This window comes from Akebia trifoliata, chromosome 3 (genome assembly GCF_017979445.1).
Source record: "Akebia trifoliata isolate Shusen 1 chromosome 3, ASM1797944v1, whole genome shotgun sequence".
Taxonomy (NCBI): Eukaryota; Viridiplantae; Streptophyta; class Magnoliopsida; order Ranunculales; family Lardizabalaceae; genus Akebia; species Akebia trifoliata.
The window spans coordinates 36,707,730-36,728,117 of record NC_141377.1 but is presented as its reverse complement, the minus strand read 5'-3'; the positions used below and the strand labels follow the sequence as shown (position 1 = coordinate 36,728,117).

Sequence of the window (20,388 nt, the reverse complement as noted above, 5' to 3'; positions counted from 1 at the left end):
TTCCCCCAAACATCCCCATTCATGTTATAGGCTAAAAGCTTGGATTTGTTTTGCACCATCAGTCCCCCCCGCCACAAATTTATTTATTTTCTTCTCGTTGATTTAGAAGATTAAACAATAGAGATGGTATGGTTGACTAATTAATTCAATCGTGCATAGAGGAATCAGGTGATCTTGTATCCAAAACCCAAGGTTGAAGATGAAGAGTTCCTTGAACATCATAGATCAAAGAAAGACTAAAAGCCTCGATGGCGAGACTCATGTTTGAAGGTTCTGTAAGACATGTTAGGCAAAACCCAGACCACCAAACTTTAATCGGGAAAGAAAAGATACCCAAATCAAACACAATCAATTTACTAGAATCAAGATTATCGTTGGGTCATATTTTGTTTCAGGAAGTGATTTAGAGGAAAAAAAAATCCTTTTTTTTTTCTTTTGACAAGAACTTATAACCCCAAGTGAAAGATACTACAAAATGATTTTTAGGGTATATCTTCAAAAATATTTAACTATGAATGTATGTACCTTTACAGTCCAAAAAATAAATAAAAAATTCACTATCGAAAGATTCTAGTGGTGGATAAAAAAAACTGTTACTATTGCCCCCACAAAAAAATAATAATAATTAATCACTCTAATTGCCCCCACAACCATTTTTTTTTTCACTCTTAGTTGTCCCCACACGAGCAAAATCCTGGCTCCGCCCCGATAGGGATAGAGGGATAGGGACAATGGAGAGTATTGTAAGAAGCACTGATTTAGAGAATTAAGCTTAAGCTATCATTAAATTTTCATATAAAATTGAGAAAAATCCTTAATGTTCCAATTTCCAAATAATGATAAAGCTTGACTAACATCCAAATAAATTCCTCGGAATCAAGTCTGGATTAGTAAATCAATTTATACAAAAAATTATCATTTTAAATAAAATATTATGAATCATAAAATAGAAAATTAAGCATTATGTACGTACTTGAAAATGCCAATACTGTTTTGAAATATTCAACAGCATACACACAGAAGGTCTTAAAAATTTTGGTGGGCCACATTTTAGAGCCCATTTTTAACCCGAATGATTGAAAAAAAAAATGAGACTTTTTATGGGCCAAATTTGGGCTTGAATAGAGTAAAAAATAAATAAAATTGGCCCAACGTCTTGGTTGAGCCTCTAAAAATAAGAAGGGTCTTGGTCCATCGAGGTTTCCGATGTGAATTGTAACCAAATTCAAACGTTCGAAAAGAAAGTCGAAGTTTTGATTGATTGCAGAAGGTTTCAAGTTGAATGGAGGTAATTCCTCTCCATCTTCACCTGTGAAGCTGTTTTCTAGGGTTTATGTTTTATCACTTAATTCGCAAGAATTTAGGGCTAAAAAAGAAGAGAAAGACTGGGAGGAATGGAATTGCAATCTCGATAAGCCTCGATGTATAATTTTGTTTTTGTTTATGGGATTCCTGAATTATTTGAAGCATTCGGAACCCTATCGCCTCTTTAATCTCAATTATGCATATTTTTTCATGATTGAATTACAGGGATGAGGAGGATTTCTAGAATGTCGATTCGTCATCTGGCTCGACATTGAAGATATCAATGTGAGAAGAGGTATTGTGTTCTTAATGATTATAATGTGAAAACATCTTACGTTGCCTTAGAATTTGAAACATCGATCAAGAACCTTGAATCGTCTTCTATCGGCTGTCAATTACACTCCTATATCCAATACTTACTTATCAATAATTCTAGACGATCCCAAGTTTAGTATTTTATTATTGCTCCTATATAATTAAGGGCATTGATGATTTTATTTGGAGTCTTGAATGGATGTCAACTGTAACTATCAACTTCTAGACATTATAAATTTTTTTTAATGTTTTAATGCTTTGATCACAATGTCAACAAGCTAATATGTAAATTGAATGCGTAGAGTCGAAATTGTACCACCAAAGATTTTCTCTCGAACCTTGTGAGTTTGTTTTCTTTATGCATGAAATTCTGGTTTCGGTGCATTTTGGATGGTAGCCTAAACTGTCACAATGTGTCTCCATGGGGTGAGGAACCTGGATCCCAAGTTCATGAAGAAAACTTTTAAGCCATGTAAACTTACATGTGGTATGAGTCTTGGCTCTAGTTTACTTAGCTTTATCACTAGAGCGGACTACTGCCTCCCAACCGTGATGATCAAGTATAGCATCCAAAAGTACAAAGTGAGCCGACCGGTAACAAAATGAGTCAACTCGATGGTGAGTTAACATTCATTCTCAAGAGAAGTTGAAGAGCTTAGGCACAGTGAGACCCATGTCTAGGGTGGGACGGCTCACATGGGAATTGGATCTCATTAATCATATTTTTGTTCTAAGGCTGGAAGGTGAGAGGATAGTGTGGGCCTCTAGGAAACTCTTTCACATAATTTTTGTTTTATGGGGAGGAGTCCTTGGTAGATTTGATGGGAGGTGATTAGCATTTATTTTCCTTTTCATACTGAATAAAAGGCCATAGGGGGGACTACCCAACCAATTTTGAAGTCCATTTTGTTTTGAATTAAAGATTATTGTGTATTTGGGTTGAACTAATAGCTCCCTAAGCTAATGCTAGTAGGTTTTCGTGGATTATATTCTACTTTTTATGTTTATTCGGATGTTACATTGATTTGTGAAGCTTACATTGCAGCCGTTCAATATCAGTTGGTATTACAGCTTGTTTAACACTCTTGGTCCGGATCAATGGTGGATAGAAGCAACGAGAACAGTCCTCAAAGTTGAGAAGATGCAACAATGAAAAGTGAAAGTTCCAATAAACAACAGAGCGTTTAGCATCAAAGGAGAGAGTTATCTATGAGGACAGATAATCTGCTTCGGATAAGCCTTTAAAGAAAAATAGATTGCTTTTTATCTTACTCCCAAGGATAGAGTTAGGATTTATTTTAATCTTCCTCTACTTTTTCATGAGAAGAAAATAGTTTAATTTCTCCCAAGCCAAAATTGGAGAACGAAATTGTAACAAATTAGGATGAACTTGATAAATCCTCAGAACCTCTCAATAATTTGTAAACGGCAATAATGCAAACTCTAATGTTCAAACGGAGTATATTGATATTTCCATTGATCCAGAACTTAGTCTATTTGAAGAAAATGTCCAAGAATCTGAAAGAAAATTTTTGGAATCTGATAGGGATTATGACTGCTTTACTGAATATGAGAAATTTTTGGAGCATGAAGAACCTTCGGAAAATGAAGAGGCCAATTTGGACTCTGACGAAGATATTTCGGAGTCTGAAATGGAATATGATTTTTCAATTACTCAAATAGTTCAGGTGATAATAGTCAGCAATCAGAATCAATCGAGGAACCCAACAACTACCATCTGGCTATGGATCCTGGAGAAGACAATTTCAATGATGAGCCTGATAACAACAATGAGGTGTGTTAACGGGGTCCAACGAGGTGAGTATCATGTCCGAAGAGGAGTATATTTGTATTAATGTAAGGTTTCAGTTATGTGAGGTGAAGGGTTGTCCAGAACATCTTGTTCCATGTTAAAAATGTCGTGACAGGGTTATTCATACATATTGTATGGAAAGGATGCCCGAGAAAAATGTCCTGATAGTGTGGATCTGCATGTTTTGTGAGGAATTGAAACACATGTACTCAATTGCAAGGCACCAAGTATTGAAGTCGAGGGTGAGTTCTCTCCAACATGGGGAAAATGATGGGGCTGAAGGAATGGTATACAAAGATGGACCAAAACCGATCTTGAATCAAAGCCTCCTGATCGTGATGATCAAGGATTGAGTCCAAAAATACAAAATGAGCCAACTAGGAACAAAATTAGTTAACTTGATGGTGAATTGACATTCATTCCCAAGAGAATTTGAATACCTTTGGCATGGTGGGATGACCCACATGGGAATTGGATCTCATTAATTATATTTTTTGTTCTCTTAAAAAATTGAAAAATGTAACGTTTGGAAGGTGAAGAAATGGTGTATGTCTAGAGAACTTTAGTTTTTGTTTTAATCTTAGTCTTGGGGGAGAAGTCATAGGTAGAATTGATGGGAGGTGGTTAGCATTAATTAATGTAAAGCACACAACGACCAACCAAGAAGAAAGAATGAGATCCATCTACAAATATTATATTCCATTTATAAGCAGCATCTATTACAAGATTTGATGATCCAAAAAATAATTACAACAAAAAAATATAAGAAGAATGAAAAAATAAATTAAGGAATGATCTGACCCAATAATAAGGAGACCCGTACTCGTCTTATATATTAAGGATCACGCACTTGTCTATAGGATCATGGAATAAACTTCCCCATTCTAAAGTCTTCTTTAGGAAGAACTCAAACTCATATCAATTTATCATACTTACAAAAAATGAGCTTAGACTTTCCATCATTTTTTAATTATTTTTTTATTCATGTTGAATTAACTAATGTGTTGATGCAAATCTCAATGCAAATATTCATTTTCCATTATATAGGACATTCTTGCCTCCAAATGTAAGAGTTGATTCAGTCCAAACGTTCCGTTATCAGACCCAAGGTAAGCATCATCGGATTTTGGCTTTATCATTCTCTCCAGGTTAGAGAAAACTCTCCCTCAATTTTGGATGACGAGCTATTCTATCTAATTATGATAATTTTTTTGGTTGACATTGTCGATTAATGATCTTGCATTTGTTTACTTGAAGTCATCTTATCAATTCCACTCACATGAGCATTTGTACTAGCTCTGATACTAATTGATGTAAGGTGGACACAAAATAAGTTTCATAGATCAATGTAAATTAGTGAGAATAAGACAAATGAACACTTGATGACTAACACTGAAATACCATTCAGTTACCACCACTATAATATCCGAATACACATAAAAAGTCCAATATGATCGACCAAAACCAAATCTAGTTAAAAAAATGGGCTTAGACCCATAGATCAATTGGTTTGACACATTACAAAGCAACTTTAAGGTCAGGGATTCAAGTTCAGCTTACCCATAATAAAAAAATCAGATTTACGATCAGCTCAATGAGTTAAAGATTAACTCAAAGACTTAATAGTCTTTTAATTCAAAACAAGATGGATTTCAAAACTGGTTGGGTTATTCCCCTACCCTTTTATAGGCTACAAGAAGGAAATAAGTGCTCCCAATGTAAGACACTACATCATAGTGCCCATTTGCCTTGTTCTTACTAATTTATATTAATATGTGAAGCTTCCATATTGGTTACTCTACATCAGTTGGTATTAGAGTTAGTATAAATGCTCATATTAATGTGATTGTGAAAATGATTTCAAGTAGACAAATGTGAGATCATCAACTAACAACATCAACAAAAAAAGAGAAGAAATATTAAGAGAAAAAAATTGTTGTGATCAGATGGAGCACCTCATTATTCAAAACTTGAAGGCGAGTTTTCTCCAGCATGAAAAGAATGATGAGGCCAAAATTCAACAAATCCTAGTTTGAGTCTGACAACAAAGCATTTGGACTGAGTCAACTCACATTTAAAGGTAAGAATACCTTACATTATGTGAAATAGGTATTTGCATCAAGGTTCGCATCAACGTAAGAGTTTGCGTCAATTTGAAGAAAAAATGGGTAAAAAAGTGTGGGAATATTCCATGCATAGGGAGTGAATTCCAAGCATTGAAAAATGTGATTTTGGGTAAACAAAGTGGTTGGTAGGTAGAATATTATAATAATATTTAGATTACTTAGAGTTTATGATTAAAATTAAATAAGGTGATTGGGGGTTGGATAGAAAGTCTACATAAGAAGACCTTTAGGTTCATTTTCTACAAGTTATGATGAATTGAGATTAAGTTCTTCCTTAAGCAGATTATTCTTTGAATAGAGAAGCTCATTTCACGATTTGAGTGAATAAAGGTTCCCTAAAGATGTTGTATTGATCCTCAATATGTAAGTCAAGTATGGATCTCCATCCTATTGGGTCAGATCATTTTCTAATCTATTTTCTTAATATTCTTTTTCTTGTAATTGATCTTCGGATTGTGAAATCTTCTAATTAAATGGAATACTATTTTTTCGAATGGGTCTCGTTCCTTATAATTCTATTGCATTTTCTAAATCAATTGGTATTAGAGTCCGTGCAAACGCTCGTGGGAGTGAGATTGCAAAGATGACTTTGAGTAGTCAAGTGTGAGATCATCAACCAACAACATCAAGAAAAAAAATAGAAAATATCAAAAGAAAACAAGTGTTTTGATCAGATTGAGAAGTTCGTTATCCAAAGCTTGAGGGTGAGCTTTCTCCAACTTGAAGAGAATGATGAGGCACGAGAATCCAATGAAACCTACCTTGAGTGCAACAATGAAGTGTTTGGATTGAGTCAACTCACATTTGGAGGTAGGAATGTCCTACGTCATGTGAAATGGGTATTTGCATTGGAATAGAGAGTTTTCTTCTGTAGTTTGGATGAACGGAGGTTCCCTGAAGAGGTCGTAGTGATCCTCAATATGTAAGTTGAATGCAAATCCTTTTACTATTAAGTTGGTCCATTCCCTAATCTATCTTTTTCTTGTAATTGATCTTCAGACCATGATATCTTCTAATTGATGTTGCTCCTGAATAGAATATGATAGTTTTGGATGGGTCTTGCTCCTTGTTCTTGGTCACCCATTGTGTGCACTACATTGGGTTTCTTCTTACTCAACCAACTCACTGAATTTCCTTCAACAAATGTATGACCCCAAAATGTATTGACAGCCAAAATTGACTCAGTTCAGTAAACATTAGAAAAAGGCTGAGATATGAAGAGGCACATGCGAGATATATAGAAGACCTCGGCAAGGTGGAGCCTTAAGATAGCGGAAGATTTGACTTGTATCTTCCATATGTGAAGCCTAGTTGCAAGAATCTTCTATGCAACATGCCACCCTCCCTCTGAAGTCCTGCTCTAGCTTTCGATCATAAAATAATTCAATTTCTAGGTTGTGATGATGCCCCCACTCCTAACATAGAGCAGCTTTCCAGCACTTATGGTAACTAAGATGTGAAGTTCTAGGAGTGTGCTTAAATTGACTTACCTCCTATGAACATCTTAGGCTAGATCAGTCTAGTAATGGTCAAATACTCAAATATGTAAGCCAACTTACAAGGAGTTGATAAGGCTCTGGAGCTGGTAGTAAATCTCTATGATCAATCGAATGCTTGTGATAACTATTGTGGGAGTGCCACTTGGCTTTGCATGAAGGGCACCCATATCTTGCAGATCAAGTGCATATTGAGACAAGAAGATTCCATTGTGGGATCTACCAATCTCTATGCTACATAACTATTTCAAGGAATTCTTTGATATCATCTCTTGATGCAAATACACATGGCCATTGCTTGTGACAATAATATAGTTGGCATGGTAAACCAACAAAAAATGCCATCTGGGCTATTATGATCGAATATGGAATGATCTTGACTGACTCTCAGTGAAGCCAAAATTGATGACGACGCTGTTGGATCTGTCAAACTATGCTTAAAGCGACCATCTAAGTCTATAGATAGTGTTTTCGAGTATCCACGCATTGCTAATTTGTTGGAGTAATAGGTCTGCCCTTTTACTGTAGGAAAGTTATGTAGACATGGAGGAAAAACCTTGGTGATTAAATATTGTACAAAAAGTGAATTCAAATGAACTGATACACTTTCCAACTGCATTTTACTTGATGAATTTTCTTTGGGTTGGTGATGTCTGTAATAAATGGAAGGATTTTTAAAACAACGATAGTGTTGGAACTAATGTATGAAGATGGTGGAAAGAACTTACAGCCTTAAACCTCAATTGCAAATCTTTCAATGTAGTTTCAGAATTATCTTCAAAGGTTTGGAGCAGCTTGGACAGGAGATAAACCAGCAGATTGGGATCATCTCAGGATCTCGGTTCCCATCATTTTGACTCTCGGTCTCGTTGGAATGTCTTTCTCTGGTTAGTGGAGTTTGTGGTTGTCAACTAGCGGTAAATGTTCTCTGCAGGGAATAATTAATATGGATATTTACTTTCATACAGGTGCAATATGTTGGTGGTTTTTTTTTTGGCAATCCTTAATCCGAATTATAAGTTCGCTAGTACCAACTAGGTCGTGCCTACTATCCTTTCTTTAGAGGCCATGCCCACCATAACACCAAAAGCAGAGAAACTTGGTTATTTGGATAATACATTCTGTACTTCTTGGTTCGTTTGATTATTTAATGTTGAAACTTGCTATTGGTATTATGTCTTTTTCATTATTTTGCAAACTGTCATATTCCCAAGAAATCTTTCTTATTCCAATATATATGCCCCATTTTATGCATTTAACATGTAGTGAAATGGAGGCATGACGCACAAGTTGGAGGTAGCGGACGAGGGCATTCCCTTTTTCCACAAGGCAGGAACTACTGTACCAAGGAAAGATGGATAGCGATGAAACTCCACTCAATTGGCTCATTTAATCTACTTTAAAGCAGCAAATCCATGTGAAATTTCCTGAATAGAAAATGTAATCTGATCAGATCCTCACCTCGCCTCGCCTTTCTCCTTTTCTCCGTTTTTCATTACTTCCATTTTGAAGAGTTCCTAACTCATTATCTTTTCCCATTTTGGACCCACAACTTCAATAAATTCTACTAAGATCAACTTCCATGTGCCTATGTCTAACCTTAGAAGCAATTTCTTTGGTACCAGACGAAACACTTATTCGTTTCAAGTTTCTTGTACTTTTTTTTGTTTGTATTAAATTGGAACTTCTCTGTGAAATTTTTTTTTTCTCTCTCCCTTAAGCATTTTCATTTTGGATTTATTTGATTATGTAATTCCCCTGGATTGGACTCCACATTAAGGTAGTAAAGACTCGTCTGATTTCTGAAATCTCGCCTGTTCTCTGCATTTGGGTTCTTATCTCAACCCATTTCTTTTTGGGTTACTGTTTCCTTCTTGTTTGGCTTCTTACATTGGATAACAGTCCAGTATATAGAGAATATAATTAGAGTTGTTTGAAAGTGGTAGCCATTCTGTATGGTTCCCTAGTAGGCGAAGGTGAGGTCTTGTTTAATGGAAAGAAGAATCTCAATGTTAATACATTTTTGGTGGGATTTCGTTAGATCCTGAGAATTGGATTTGTTTCCTCATCCGAGCTGACATGAACTGATCTGTATAAGGTACATTATATACTGAAATTTCTGACATTAGTGATTATAAGACGATGACAGATGCTTTGCTAAATTTGTGGTATTTGTTCAAGTGAAATTGTTCTTAGCCGATCAATATTACTGAGCTATATAAATGCATTTTTTAAGGAGGTTGTTGCAGTTGATGACAACCTGACATTGGTGATCGATCCATTAGATGAGTGTCGTCAACACAGGTAAGAGCCCATTTGGCTTCTTTCATAATTATAACTATTATATCTATTTCACCACTTAAAACTGTACAACATAGTACTACAGTATTGCAGCAGATTTCCTTAATACTAATTACAGTGACTTATTCCAAGTACTTGGTACTCTAGTATAGTTCAATATATACTAGTAACAATAGCGTCCAAGTGCTAGCCACATATGGGCTTGGGTGAGACCTGAACTCCATGGTTAGGAGCTTGGCCAAGCCAATGACAATCCTCGAACGAGCATTGAGTTCCACTGGACGGAAACTCTACAGTATTGCAGCAGATTTCCTTAATACTAATTACAGTGACTTATTCCAAGTACTTGGTACTCTAGTATAGTTCAGTATATGCTAGTAACAATAGCGTCCAAGTGCTAGCCACATATGGGCTTGGGTGAGACCTGAACTCCATGGTTAGGAGCTTGGCCAAGCCAATGACAATCCTCGAATGAGCATTGAGTTCCACTGGACGGCAACTCCACATCAACAGGTCTCATGACCATAGGTCCCCAAGCAGGTGTACCATCCTCATACGAGTTATGAGTCAGTCTTTGAATGTCAGTTCCATCCGATCTAGCTATGAAGATGTCACCGTACGGCTGGTAGTGATGTGGGTTGGATATGGGTTCGGCTGACACACCTGCATAGTCAGTCGTGAATGCGATGCTCTTCGAGTCGGGACTGAAACATGGGTGGTTTGTCCTTCCGCCTTCGCCACTATGGAGCACTTTCTTGAGTCCGGTACCATTGGGGTGTATGAAGTAGATTCCAAAGCTCCCTCCACCTGGGTTGTCTCGGTCGGAAGCAAATGCGATCCACTCACCATCCGGAGACCAGTTGCACATAGTGTCTGTCCACGGTCCCTCTGTCAGTTTACTCAGCCCACCTTTCTCTCCCTCCAAAGCATCCATGACGTAGAGGTTCTTGTGACCAGATCGTCCCGACCTGAACACGATCCATTTCCCATCTGGAGATGGGGATGGAAATGCATTGTTTTCGCCGCCAAATGTAAGTTTTTTGTACGAATAAGTAGAACCCATTTCACCGAATTCATCGATCTCGTCAACGTTAATGGAAATGATATCAACTTGTGCACTCTCTGGAGCGAATGTCGGACCAATGCTGGTGTACACGACTCCCTTTCGTTTCCAGTCCCAAGCAGTAGTGAAGGCAGTACCAGAGAAGACCTCTCGTTTGCCCGACCCATCTTGGTTCACAACAGAAAGACCGGGGAACGAAACATAGGCAATGCGGTCCCCTTCGGGAGAGAAGGAAGGGAACGACCCGTCTATCCTGAACAGAGATACCTCCTGAGAAGGGCTTTTGACATTCTCCAGAAAAAAAGGACTGCTGCCTTTTCCTCCATTACCACTCCCTCTGCATCTATGGTACCCGACCCGACTCCCATCAGAGGAGATAAACGGGTTGAAGTGATGGGCTTTGGGCGAGATGGATCGGGTTAGCTCTATGAACTCCTTCCGTGCCAGGTCGAACAGCTCGATATGGCGGAAATCTGAAGTGGGTCTCCTTGTGGCCAAGGCAATGAAGCTCTTGTTCCCCATAGAAGCAGCAGGGGTGAAAGCATGAAGACCCGGTGGGGTGACCCGTTCGATTACTATCGACCCGGTCTGAATCGTCCCCTTTCGAGGTAGAATTGCTCTATAAACACTCCACCATCCATCATCACTACTGCGATGAAAATAAAGTGTAAATTCATCGACCCAACAAGGCCAACCGCCATGCTCCACCACTTTGACCCGTTTCGATCCGTCACTGGTCCTGAAGATATAGATATGGGTTTTGAGATCTTCAACCTCACCATCCCATCCTCTCTCCCCAGATGAAGCCACAGCTGTCCAAATCCCAGATGGAGAGATTGAAGGGCTGATATCGGCTACCCCATAAGGGGTTAAACGCTTAGTCTTGCCTGTTCTGAGATGAGTCGAGTACACAGCAGCCCAGCTCTTTCTGGGTTGACCCGAATCCTCATGGGTCGAAACATAGATGAGATAATCACCTGAGATTGAAGGTCGATCTTTCATAGAAATTCGACCGTTGCTTTGTTCTGGATGTAACAGAGGAATCTGAATTCGAGCTGGGATTTGAAGAGCTGACCTTTTTCTGGGTTTGACGTTGGTGAGAGTATCATAATAGTATGCATCGAGATATATGTTAGAAAAACCTTGTCTCTCAGTGACATAGAGGAGTTGTTGCAGAGGAGATAAGGTTTGGTTCGAGAGGAGAAGAGAGAGGATTGAAGATGAGGTGGGAGAAGGGAAATAGCCGTTAAAATTAACGGATTGCCCGTCTGTGACTTGAAGTTCATCGTTTTGGTTCCTTGTGTGGAAGATTGGGAGAGTGAAGATGTCGAAGGTGTACTGAGATCTCCCCAACGTAGTAAAGACTATACTGCTGCTGGTTACATCGTTAGCGTCCACCACTGTAGAGAAGAAGAGGAAGAGATAGAGGAGACAGAAAGATGATGGATGCTTCATCTTTGCTGGGTGGATTTGCTCGGTTTGTGTTGTTGAAGTCTGGAGGTCCATATGTTGAGAGGATAATTAGAATGAGATTGGATCCACTACATCCGGAAGTTGGTTTTGGATATCTTATCTAGTTTAGCTCACTACTGGGAGATACATTTGGTTATAATTATGAAGAGAATTGTAAATTTTCAATGGGCTTTTTATATAAATTACCATAGATATATTGCTAACCCATGCTTTAAATATTTCAACAGCCATGCAAATTAGGTTTTTGTCGGGGATATTTTTCATAAGGCACCAAAAGATAACACATAGCACATTGGGATCGAAGAAGGTTAAAGGGTACCGAAATTCCATATCCGAGTCCAACAAAGTGAGGAATTTCGGATAGCTCGGATTACATCTTTCAAAAGTGGTTGAACCTCAATAGGTGGAGAAGATAGAATCGGAAGTGAAACAAAGAAGATTGGTTAATAAAATCCCTAAAAATTAGGGTAGTGGCAAAGACAAATTCGAACGATCTCTATTTTAGGGAAAAACTCCTAGATGGAATGAGGGAATAAGAATGAAATCTAGATTAGATACATTCCTAATTGAAAACAATCTACTAAAATGGATTAAGATGGACTTGAAAACATGATCAAAAGGGATTCTAAGTGTGAACTCTATAAATACATGGGTGATGTACACTTAAATGTGCATTCTCTTCTCCCTTAAATCTTATGTTATTTATCTTTGTACTTTATTCTGACTTGGGCATCAAAGATATGTTGTTGCAGGCACACCTAAAAGCATAGGAGATAGAGATTAAGAAGCACTATCACAAATTCTAAGGTAGTGTAAGTTTTTTGCATCTACAATTTTTAATAAGAATGCAAAAGTCATGCAATCAAAGTGAAGTCAGGATTTTTTGTTAGTGGGGGCTAAGTGCTAACAATAATGGACTGATGATCTTTGTTTCTTCCTATGTTGAAACTGGGCTCTTCACCAAAAACCCCCAACTTGGAGTTACAAGCCATAATGGCTACCCACTTCATGGTTTTAAAACTTGTTTTGACATCTCATCTCATCTATGATCGAGACCGAGTGGTTTGGGATGACTTATCTGATTTATTCGAGTTGTCACGTTCAACAATGAACGCCCTCTGCCTTATTTGAGAAATACATTTGGTTTGACATGACTTGTCTATCCTACTCGGTGGACAATATCGAGATAAATCGGACTAGTCGTCTTTATCTTGATCTCGGACGAGATTTAAAACTATGGTCCACCTCCCCCAAGTTGCGGAATGAGGTCCCAACGGAAGCAAGTAGAGATTGATCGCCCCTTCTGCCAATCATGACCCTTGCCTTTAAGTGCCTTGGGATTATTGGAAATTGTGATTTTCATTCTCTAATATAAATTTTAGGATATTCAAGGCAATTGCATGAGTCAAGGAGGACGTGAAGCTTATGGCTTAGGTGTGTAGAACATGGTTTTAAACTCGTCAGAGACCAAGATGATTCGTCTTGGTATCGTCCACCAACAAAAAGTATAGACAAGTCATCTCAAGTTTGATGTGTTTCTCAAATAAGACGGAGGGCGTTTATTGTTGAACGAGACAATTCAGTCTCGTTCATGAATGGGACGAGATGTCAAAACGAGTTTTAAAACCATTGTTTAGAAAGACCTTCATGGCTAGACTACACATGAATCATTAACTTATTACCAATAGACAATTGCATAAAAATTCATTGACCATCAAAAGAACAGAAGTCATCATGGTTATAAGTCAAATTATTAAATTTATGGGCATGTATAAACACCAAAACAAAGAAACCTTTTTTTATAAACAACAAACAAATGGCAATAGTTTAAAACAATCCTTATTGACAATTACAAAGCCTGAGTGTTGATGACTTTATCAATAATTAGAAAATCGCAGTCAAATTAATAGAAATTCAGTTGAGTCAATCGATTTCTATGGGATAAAAATATTTTACAATTGAACATCAAATAATCCACCTTATAAATTGATTTTAAATTTTGATATTTATCTCATCTCGTCCCCATTGATACCCGAATCGTCTTATTCTGAACTATATAAATCATTTAACTTAATTTGTAATCGTTTTTAACATATATTTATACTTAAATAATTATAATTTTTTGAAATAAGGTTCATTAGAAGTCTCAGTAATAAATTATTTTGTTAAGATAATACACATTTAACTTACTAAAAATTAATCATTTAATTAAAGAAGACAAAAATCCAGTTGATTTGGCCGAGTTTTGTTGGCTTGTCAATATTTTCAAAATATTGGACAAGCCATAGCAGATCTTCGACGATTTAATGTGAATGACGATTCACATTGAATCTCCTACTTGTTCGTGAATGATACCTCGATGAGTTATAATAATTGTGTCACAATAAATTTACGTAATATGTATTTCATAAAATTGGGTTGGGTTTCGGTGACTTGTCAAGAAACACTCATGAGAAAACACATTATCTCAATTGTATACACCCTAATTTTCACAGGCCCACCTTAAAAAGGCTCATAAAAAATGTGTTTTAAATCATTTTGCCAAGTTATTATCAAAAATCTAATATTTTTCTAAATGAAAGCCTAAGGCCCTTGTTTGGCCCATGGGTTAAAAAATAAACAATTTTTCATTCCATTTTCTTCTGTTTCTAAACTACTCCATATTCAAGCGAAAACCTAGGGCCACCTTTCAAGCCCAACAAATCCAAAGCCCAATTTACTAAACCATTTCCAATCCATTTCTCAAACTATCCAATTCCCTAACCTAATATAATCCTAAATAAATTCTTAGACAATCCAAACCTTCGAAATCCTAAGTCAATCCCTTACTCAATTGCCAGCTCTTAGTCAAAGTCAAATTCAAACCCAAGCCCAATAGTATACCCATGTCCATTCCTAAACTCGACCTTGATCACTATTTCAAACCCCAAACAAAGTCCAAGCTCATGTCAAAGTCCAACAAAGCACAAAAATCCGTTATCACAAAGTTGTCGTCTGTCACTATCTCATTTACCCTCTCAAATCCAATCAACCTAATCTCATCATCAACTTTGAAAGTTACACAATACCACATGTCATAACTTAACCACATCATTTTTTTTCAAAAATCTCATCACAAGCCATCTTCATGCTGCACCACATCCATTTTCCTTAATCAACTTACTTAACCCTCCAAAAAATTACATATGTTTACCATTTTGCCGCTATCACCTTCTCCTTGGCTATTCTTTCAATCAATCACCCTACTCTTTCTTTACTTGACTAGCACTCAATCTAGGGTACTCATTTTGAAGATCAAGAAGAGAACATTATAAAAAGAAGGTCTCAGGGACAAGGTAGAACAAGGACAAAATAATGTAGTAATTCCCATTTTTCCTCCCCTCCTCTATCTCTTCCCTTTTTCTTTAATAGATAATTATAAAAGCACCCCACGAATTAATAAGGGCAACCCAGCCATAGCCCAATTGTTTTGTCTTATCTAAGTTAAAAGTTTTGGAATGAGCTGATTTTTGGAGAGGATGATCTCTATGATGAGGAAATCATCCTCACCAAAAATCAACCAATTTTGAAATTTCTTACCCTATCAAAACTATTTTATATAAAAAAAAAATGGACAACTTATGATTCTAGAACTTGTTTTGGTGGGGTAAGAAGTTTCGGAATGGGTTTATTCTTAATGAGGATGATTTCCTCGTTTATAGAAATCATCTTTACCAACAATCAGCTCATTCTAAAACTTTTATATAAAACAAAATTAGTCGACTATTGTTGGCTTGCCAATTCGTTGAGTGCTTTTATAATTACCCTTCTTTAATTTCTGTTTAGAGCTATTCTAAGATGTAATGAATGCCCTCCTCTACTCCTGGTAGATTGGACTTTGACTTGATAGAAAATATAGGGATTATGGGCATTTTCAAAATAATTTATTTTATTTGAATCATACACACTTTTTGCACCTACCACTCAAATTAGTTTTAAGGCTAAATGCATTGAGCCCTTCTTTCTTAAGAATAGGCCCATAACCATCAAAACCTACATCTTTAAAAAATGTGTGCTCTTAAGGCAAGACATGATTAAGATCTCTTCTTCCAATGGAGGATCCTCAAGATTTAGGCCAATATCAATGTCCTCTTATATTTAAGGTTACAAAATCATATTTTTATTGAATTTTCTTTTTCTTTATTATTTTCTTTTAAAATGATCATATTTAAAGATTATCACCTAAGGTGGAAAAAGAGGGTGACTAACACCTTGTCCCCAGTCTCTTGTTGAACTCCTTACCTAATCTTTAGGTAAATCTATTTTCTATCCATACGAGAGTCATTACTTTTCCCAAAAAGATAACAATTTTCTAAAATAATTTTTAAGTAACCATTCACAACATTTTCTTAAAAAGAATGGTAACGACTCCAAACCATGCAATATCGATCTTTTGAATCCGAAAATCTCATAGTTACATCAACCATGTAAACATGAAATCCAACAGCCATGATTTATATGTATCAAGATAACAAAAGGCTTGAGGATACTTATTTTGAGGATTAATCACAATCGTTGGATTTTATGTTTCCAAGATTGGGATCATGTGTTTTTCCTATTAGTCATCTTCATGAGTCAACTGATTCTAACCTGATGAAATTTATTTCGACTTAAATGATTTCACTCATCCAAGAAAAGATGACTTGAATGAGTCAATTCGGTCTTTATTGTTGCCTAATCAAAATTGAATTAAAATTTCCCAATATTTTTTTTCGGAAAACGTTAGATCTTGGTTTTTCCTAAATCTAGTCCATTAATTTTATAAATTTAATTTTTTTTTTTTAAGGATAAAATATGTTTATAGAGATATTTTAGTAATATAAAAAATAGGATTATTTTAGTAATTTCAAAATAAATAGGGAAAGTCCCTCTTGAGAAGATATGTTCTTTGTTTTTTGTTGCCCCGTTGCGTGCTCTACATCAGGGATGCTGAGCTGAACTTTATTCAAGCAATTTATGTACCTGACCTTACTCCAACTAAGCTATGGGTATAAGCCCTGATTGAGTTCTTCCTTGAAAAGACTATTTTTTTTGGAATAGAGAGTTTTCTTCCATAATTTGGATGAACAGAGGTTCCCTGAAGAGGTCTTAGTGATCCTCAATATGTAAGTTGAATGCAAATCCCTTTTTCTTGTAATTGATCTTCGGATCATGATATCTTCTAATTGATGTTGCTCCTGAATAGAATATGATAGTTTTGGATGGGTCTTGTTCCTTGTTCTTGGTCACCCATTGTGTGCTCTACATTGGGTTTCTTCTTACTCAACCAACTCATTGAATTTCCTTCAACAAATTTATGACCCCAAAATATATTGACAACCAAAATTAACTCAGTTCAGTGAACATCAGAAAAAGGCTGAGATATGAAGTGGCACATGCGAGATATATAAGATTTGACTTGTATCTTCCATATGTGAAGCCTAGTTGCAAGAATCTTCTATGCAACATGCCACCCCCACTCTGAATTCCTGCTCTAGCTTTCGATCATAAAATAGTTCAATTTCTTGTTTGTGATGATGCTCCCACTCCTAACATAGAGCAGCTTCCCAGCACTTATGGTAACTAAGATGTGAAGGTCTAGGAGTGTGCTTAAATTGACTTACCTCCTATGCACATCGTCGGCTAGATCAGTCTAGTAATGGTCAAATACTCAAATATGTAAGCCAACTTACAAGGCATCGATAAGGCTCTGGAGCTGTTAGTAAATCTCTATGATCAATCGAATGTTTGTGATAACTATTGTGGGAGTGCCACTTGACTTTGCAAGAAGGCACCTGTATCTTGTAGATCAAGTGCATATTGAGACAAGAAGATTCCATTGTGGGATCTACCAATCTCTATGCAACATAACTATTTCAAGGAATTTAACTCTTTGATATCAATCTCTTGATGCAAATACACATGGTTGTTGCCTGTGACAATAATATAGTTTGCATGGTAAACCAACAAAAAATGCCATCTGGGCTATTATGAACGAATATGGAATGATCTTGCCTGACTCTCAGTGAAGCCAAAATTGGTGACGACTCTGTTGGATCTGTCAAACTATGCTCAAGGCGACCATCTAAGTCTATAGATAGCGTTTTCAAGTATCCACAAATTGCTAATTTGTTGGAGTAATAATAGGTCTGCCCTTATACTGTAGGAAAGTTATGTAGACATGAAAGAAAAACCGTGGTGGTTAAATATTGTACAAAAAGTGAATTCAAATGAACTGATACACTTTCCAACTGCATTTTACTTGATGAATTTTCTTTGTATTGGTGATGTCTGTAATAAAAGGAAGGGTTTTTAAAACAACGATAGTGTTGGGACCTAATGTATGGAGATGGTGGAAAGAACCTTAATTGCAAATCTTCCAATGTAGTTTCAGAATGATCTTCAAAGGTCTCGAGCAGTTTGGACAGGTGATAAACCAGCAAATTGGGATCATCTCAGGATCTCGGTTCCTATCATTTTGACTCTTGGTCTTGTTGAAATGTCTTTCTCTGGTTAGTGGAGTTTGTGGTTGTCTTCTAGTGGTATATGTTCTCTGCAGGGAATAATTAATATGGATATTTATTTTCATACAGGTGCAATATGTTGGTGGTTTTTTTTATCAATCCTTAATCCGAATTATTAGTTCACTAGTACCATCTAGGTGGTGCCTACTATCCTTTCTTTAGAGGCCATGCCCAACATGACACCAAAAGGAGAGAAACTTGGTTAATTGGATAATACATTCTGTACTTCTTGGTTCATTTGATTATTTAATGTTGAAATTTGCTATTGTTATAACGTCTTTTTCATTATTTTGCAAACTGTCATATCCCCAAGAAATCTTTCTTATTCCAATATATATGCCCCATTTTATGCAGATAACATTTGGTGAAATGGAGGCATGATGCACAAGTTGGAGGTAACGGACGAGGGCATTCCCTTTTTCCGCAAGGCAGGAACTATTGTACCCAGGAAAGATGGGTAGCAAAGAAACTCCACTCAATTGGCTCATTTAATCTACTTTAAAGAAGCAAATCCATGTGAAATTTCCTGAATAGAAAATGTAATCTGATCCTCACCTCACCTCACCTTTCTCCTTTTCTCCGTTTTTCTTTACTTCCATTTTGAAGAGTTCCTAACTCATTATCTTTTCCCATTTTGGACCCACAACTTCAATAAATTCTACTAAGATCAACTTCCATGTGCCTATGTCTAACCTTAGAAGCAATTTCTTTGGTACCAGATGAAACACCTATTCGTTTCAAGTTTCCTGTATTTTTTTTTTGTATTAAATCGGAACTTCTCTGTGAATTTTTTTTTTCTCTCTCCCTTAAGCATTTTCATTTTGGATTTATTTTATTATGTAATTCCCCTGGATTGGACTCCGCCTTAACGTAGTAAAGACTCGTCTGATTTCTGAAATCTCGCCTGTTCTCTCTGCATTTGGGTTCTTATCTCAACCCATTTCTTTTTTGGGTTACCGTTTCCTTCTTGTTTGGCTTCTTACTTTGGATAACAGTCCAGTATATAGAGAATATAATTAGAGTTGTTAGTCAGTGGTAGCTGTAGATGCACGAATTTGCCCTACCCTTTTTCCTCTCTCCTATCTCGGGGGGGGCCTGCAAATCAGCCCACTCCGACGATCAAGTTAGACAAATTGATCAGTGTAGTTTTGAGAGAAGAAGAATTCGAATCTCTTCTATCCATAGTTCTCTTCCTTTTATAGGCATACCACTTGATCGTTTTCTGTGCCCCCCTTTGAAACGATTGAGGGCAGCTAGCTCACTCTCTAACATGTCAGCTGTAGGAGTTGTTGCAACTACCCTGCCACTTCTAGGGTGATCAGAGCTGATGCGACATGGCGTGGGTGGTTAATGCTGTCAATCAACTGACACATATGTCAGATCCGTATTACCGACCTAAAATGTCATTTCCCGTGCTATCTAATCAATCGGTGACCCCCGGTCCGAGCTAGACATCCAGCTCGCTCCCGAAGAGTTCAATCTACTGGGCCTATATGTCAGGCCATCCGAGCCTTGGATCTATACTCCCGATCTTAATTTCCTGCCACGTGCCCATATTTAAGAATTTCCCCCACAGTAGCCATTCTGATTGTGTCTCTATGTTGTCTTTTCAATGTCTAGTGAATCTCTTCTTGTTTGTTCAGGTGACAGCTCTGTATGGTTCCCTAGCAGCCGAAGGTGAGGTCTTGTGCAATGGAAAGAAGAATCTCAATGTTAATACATTTTTGGTGGGATTTTGTTAGATCCTGAGAATTGGATTTGTTTCCTCATCCGAGCTGACATGAACTGATCTGTAAAAGGTACATTATATACTGAAATTTCTGACATTAGTGATTATAAGATGATGAAAGATACTTTGCTAAATTTGTGGTATTTGTTCAAGTGAAATTGTTCTTGGCCGATCAATATTTCTGAGCTGTATAAATGCATTTTTTAAGGAGGTTGTTGCAGTTGA

General features: G+C 36.9%; 1 protein-coding gene and 1 long non-coding RNA gene across 5 annotated transcripts; one reads left to right on the top strand and one right to left on the bottom strand.

The window, feature by feature from the left end:
* The first annotated feature begins 1,190 nt into the window (after positions 1-1,190).
* LOC147406685 (uncharacterized) lies at positions 1,191-20,297 on the top strand. 4 transcript variants are annotated; one of them, XR_015176547.1, is made up of 7 exons: positions 1,191-1,288; positions 1,531-1,600; positions 4,481-4,542; positions 5,380-6,481; positions 7,819-7,942; positions 18,504-18,666; positions 18,789-20,297. It is a non-coding gene; the product is annotated as an uncharacterized LOC147406685 (long non-coding RNA). The 4 variants fall into 4 exon arrangements; XR_015176549.1 differs by having other exon boundaries at positions 1,285-1,423; XR_015176548.1 differs by lacking the exons at positions 7,819-7,942; positions 18,504-18,666.
* On the bottom strand, positions 9,377-11,971 carry LOC147406686 (uncharacterized). The gene has a single exon (XM_086434836.1). The coding sequence runs from the start codon at positions 11,923-11,925 to the stop codon at positions 9,754-9,756; it is 2,172 nt and encodes a 723-aa protein (XP_086290962.1). The 5' UTR covers positions 11,926-11,971; the 3' UTR covers positions 9,377-9,753.
* Positions 20,298-20,388: the final 91 nt, after the last annotated feature.

Excerpts from the sequence above, each read along its gene's own strand:
- LOC147406686 (XM_086434836.1), bottom strand. The coding sequence starts at position 11,925 with ATGGACCTCCAGACTTCAACAACACAAACCGAGCAAATCCACCCAGCA.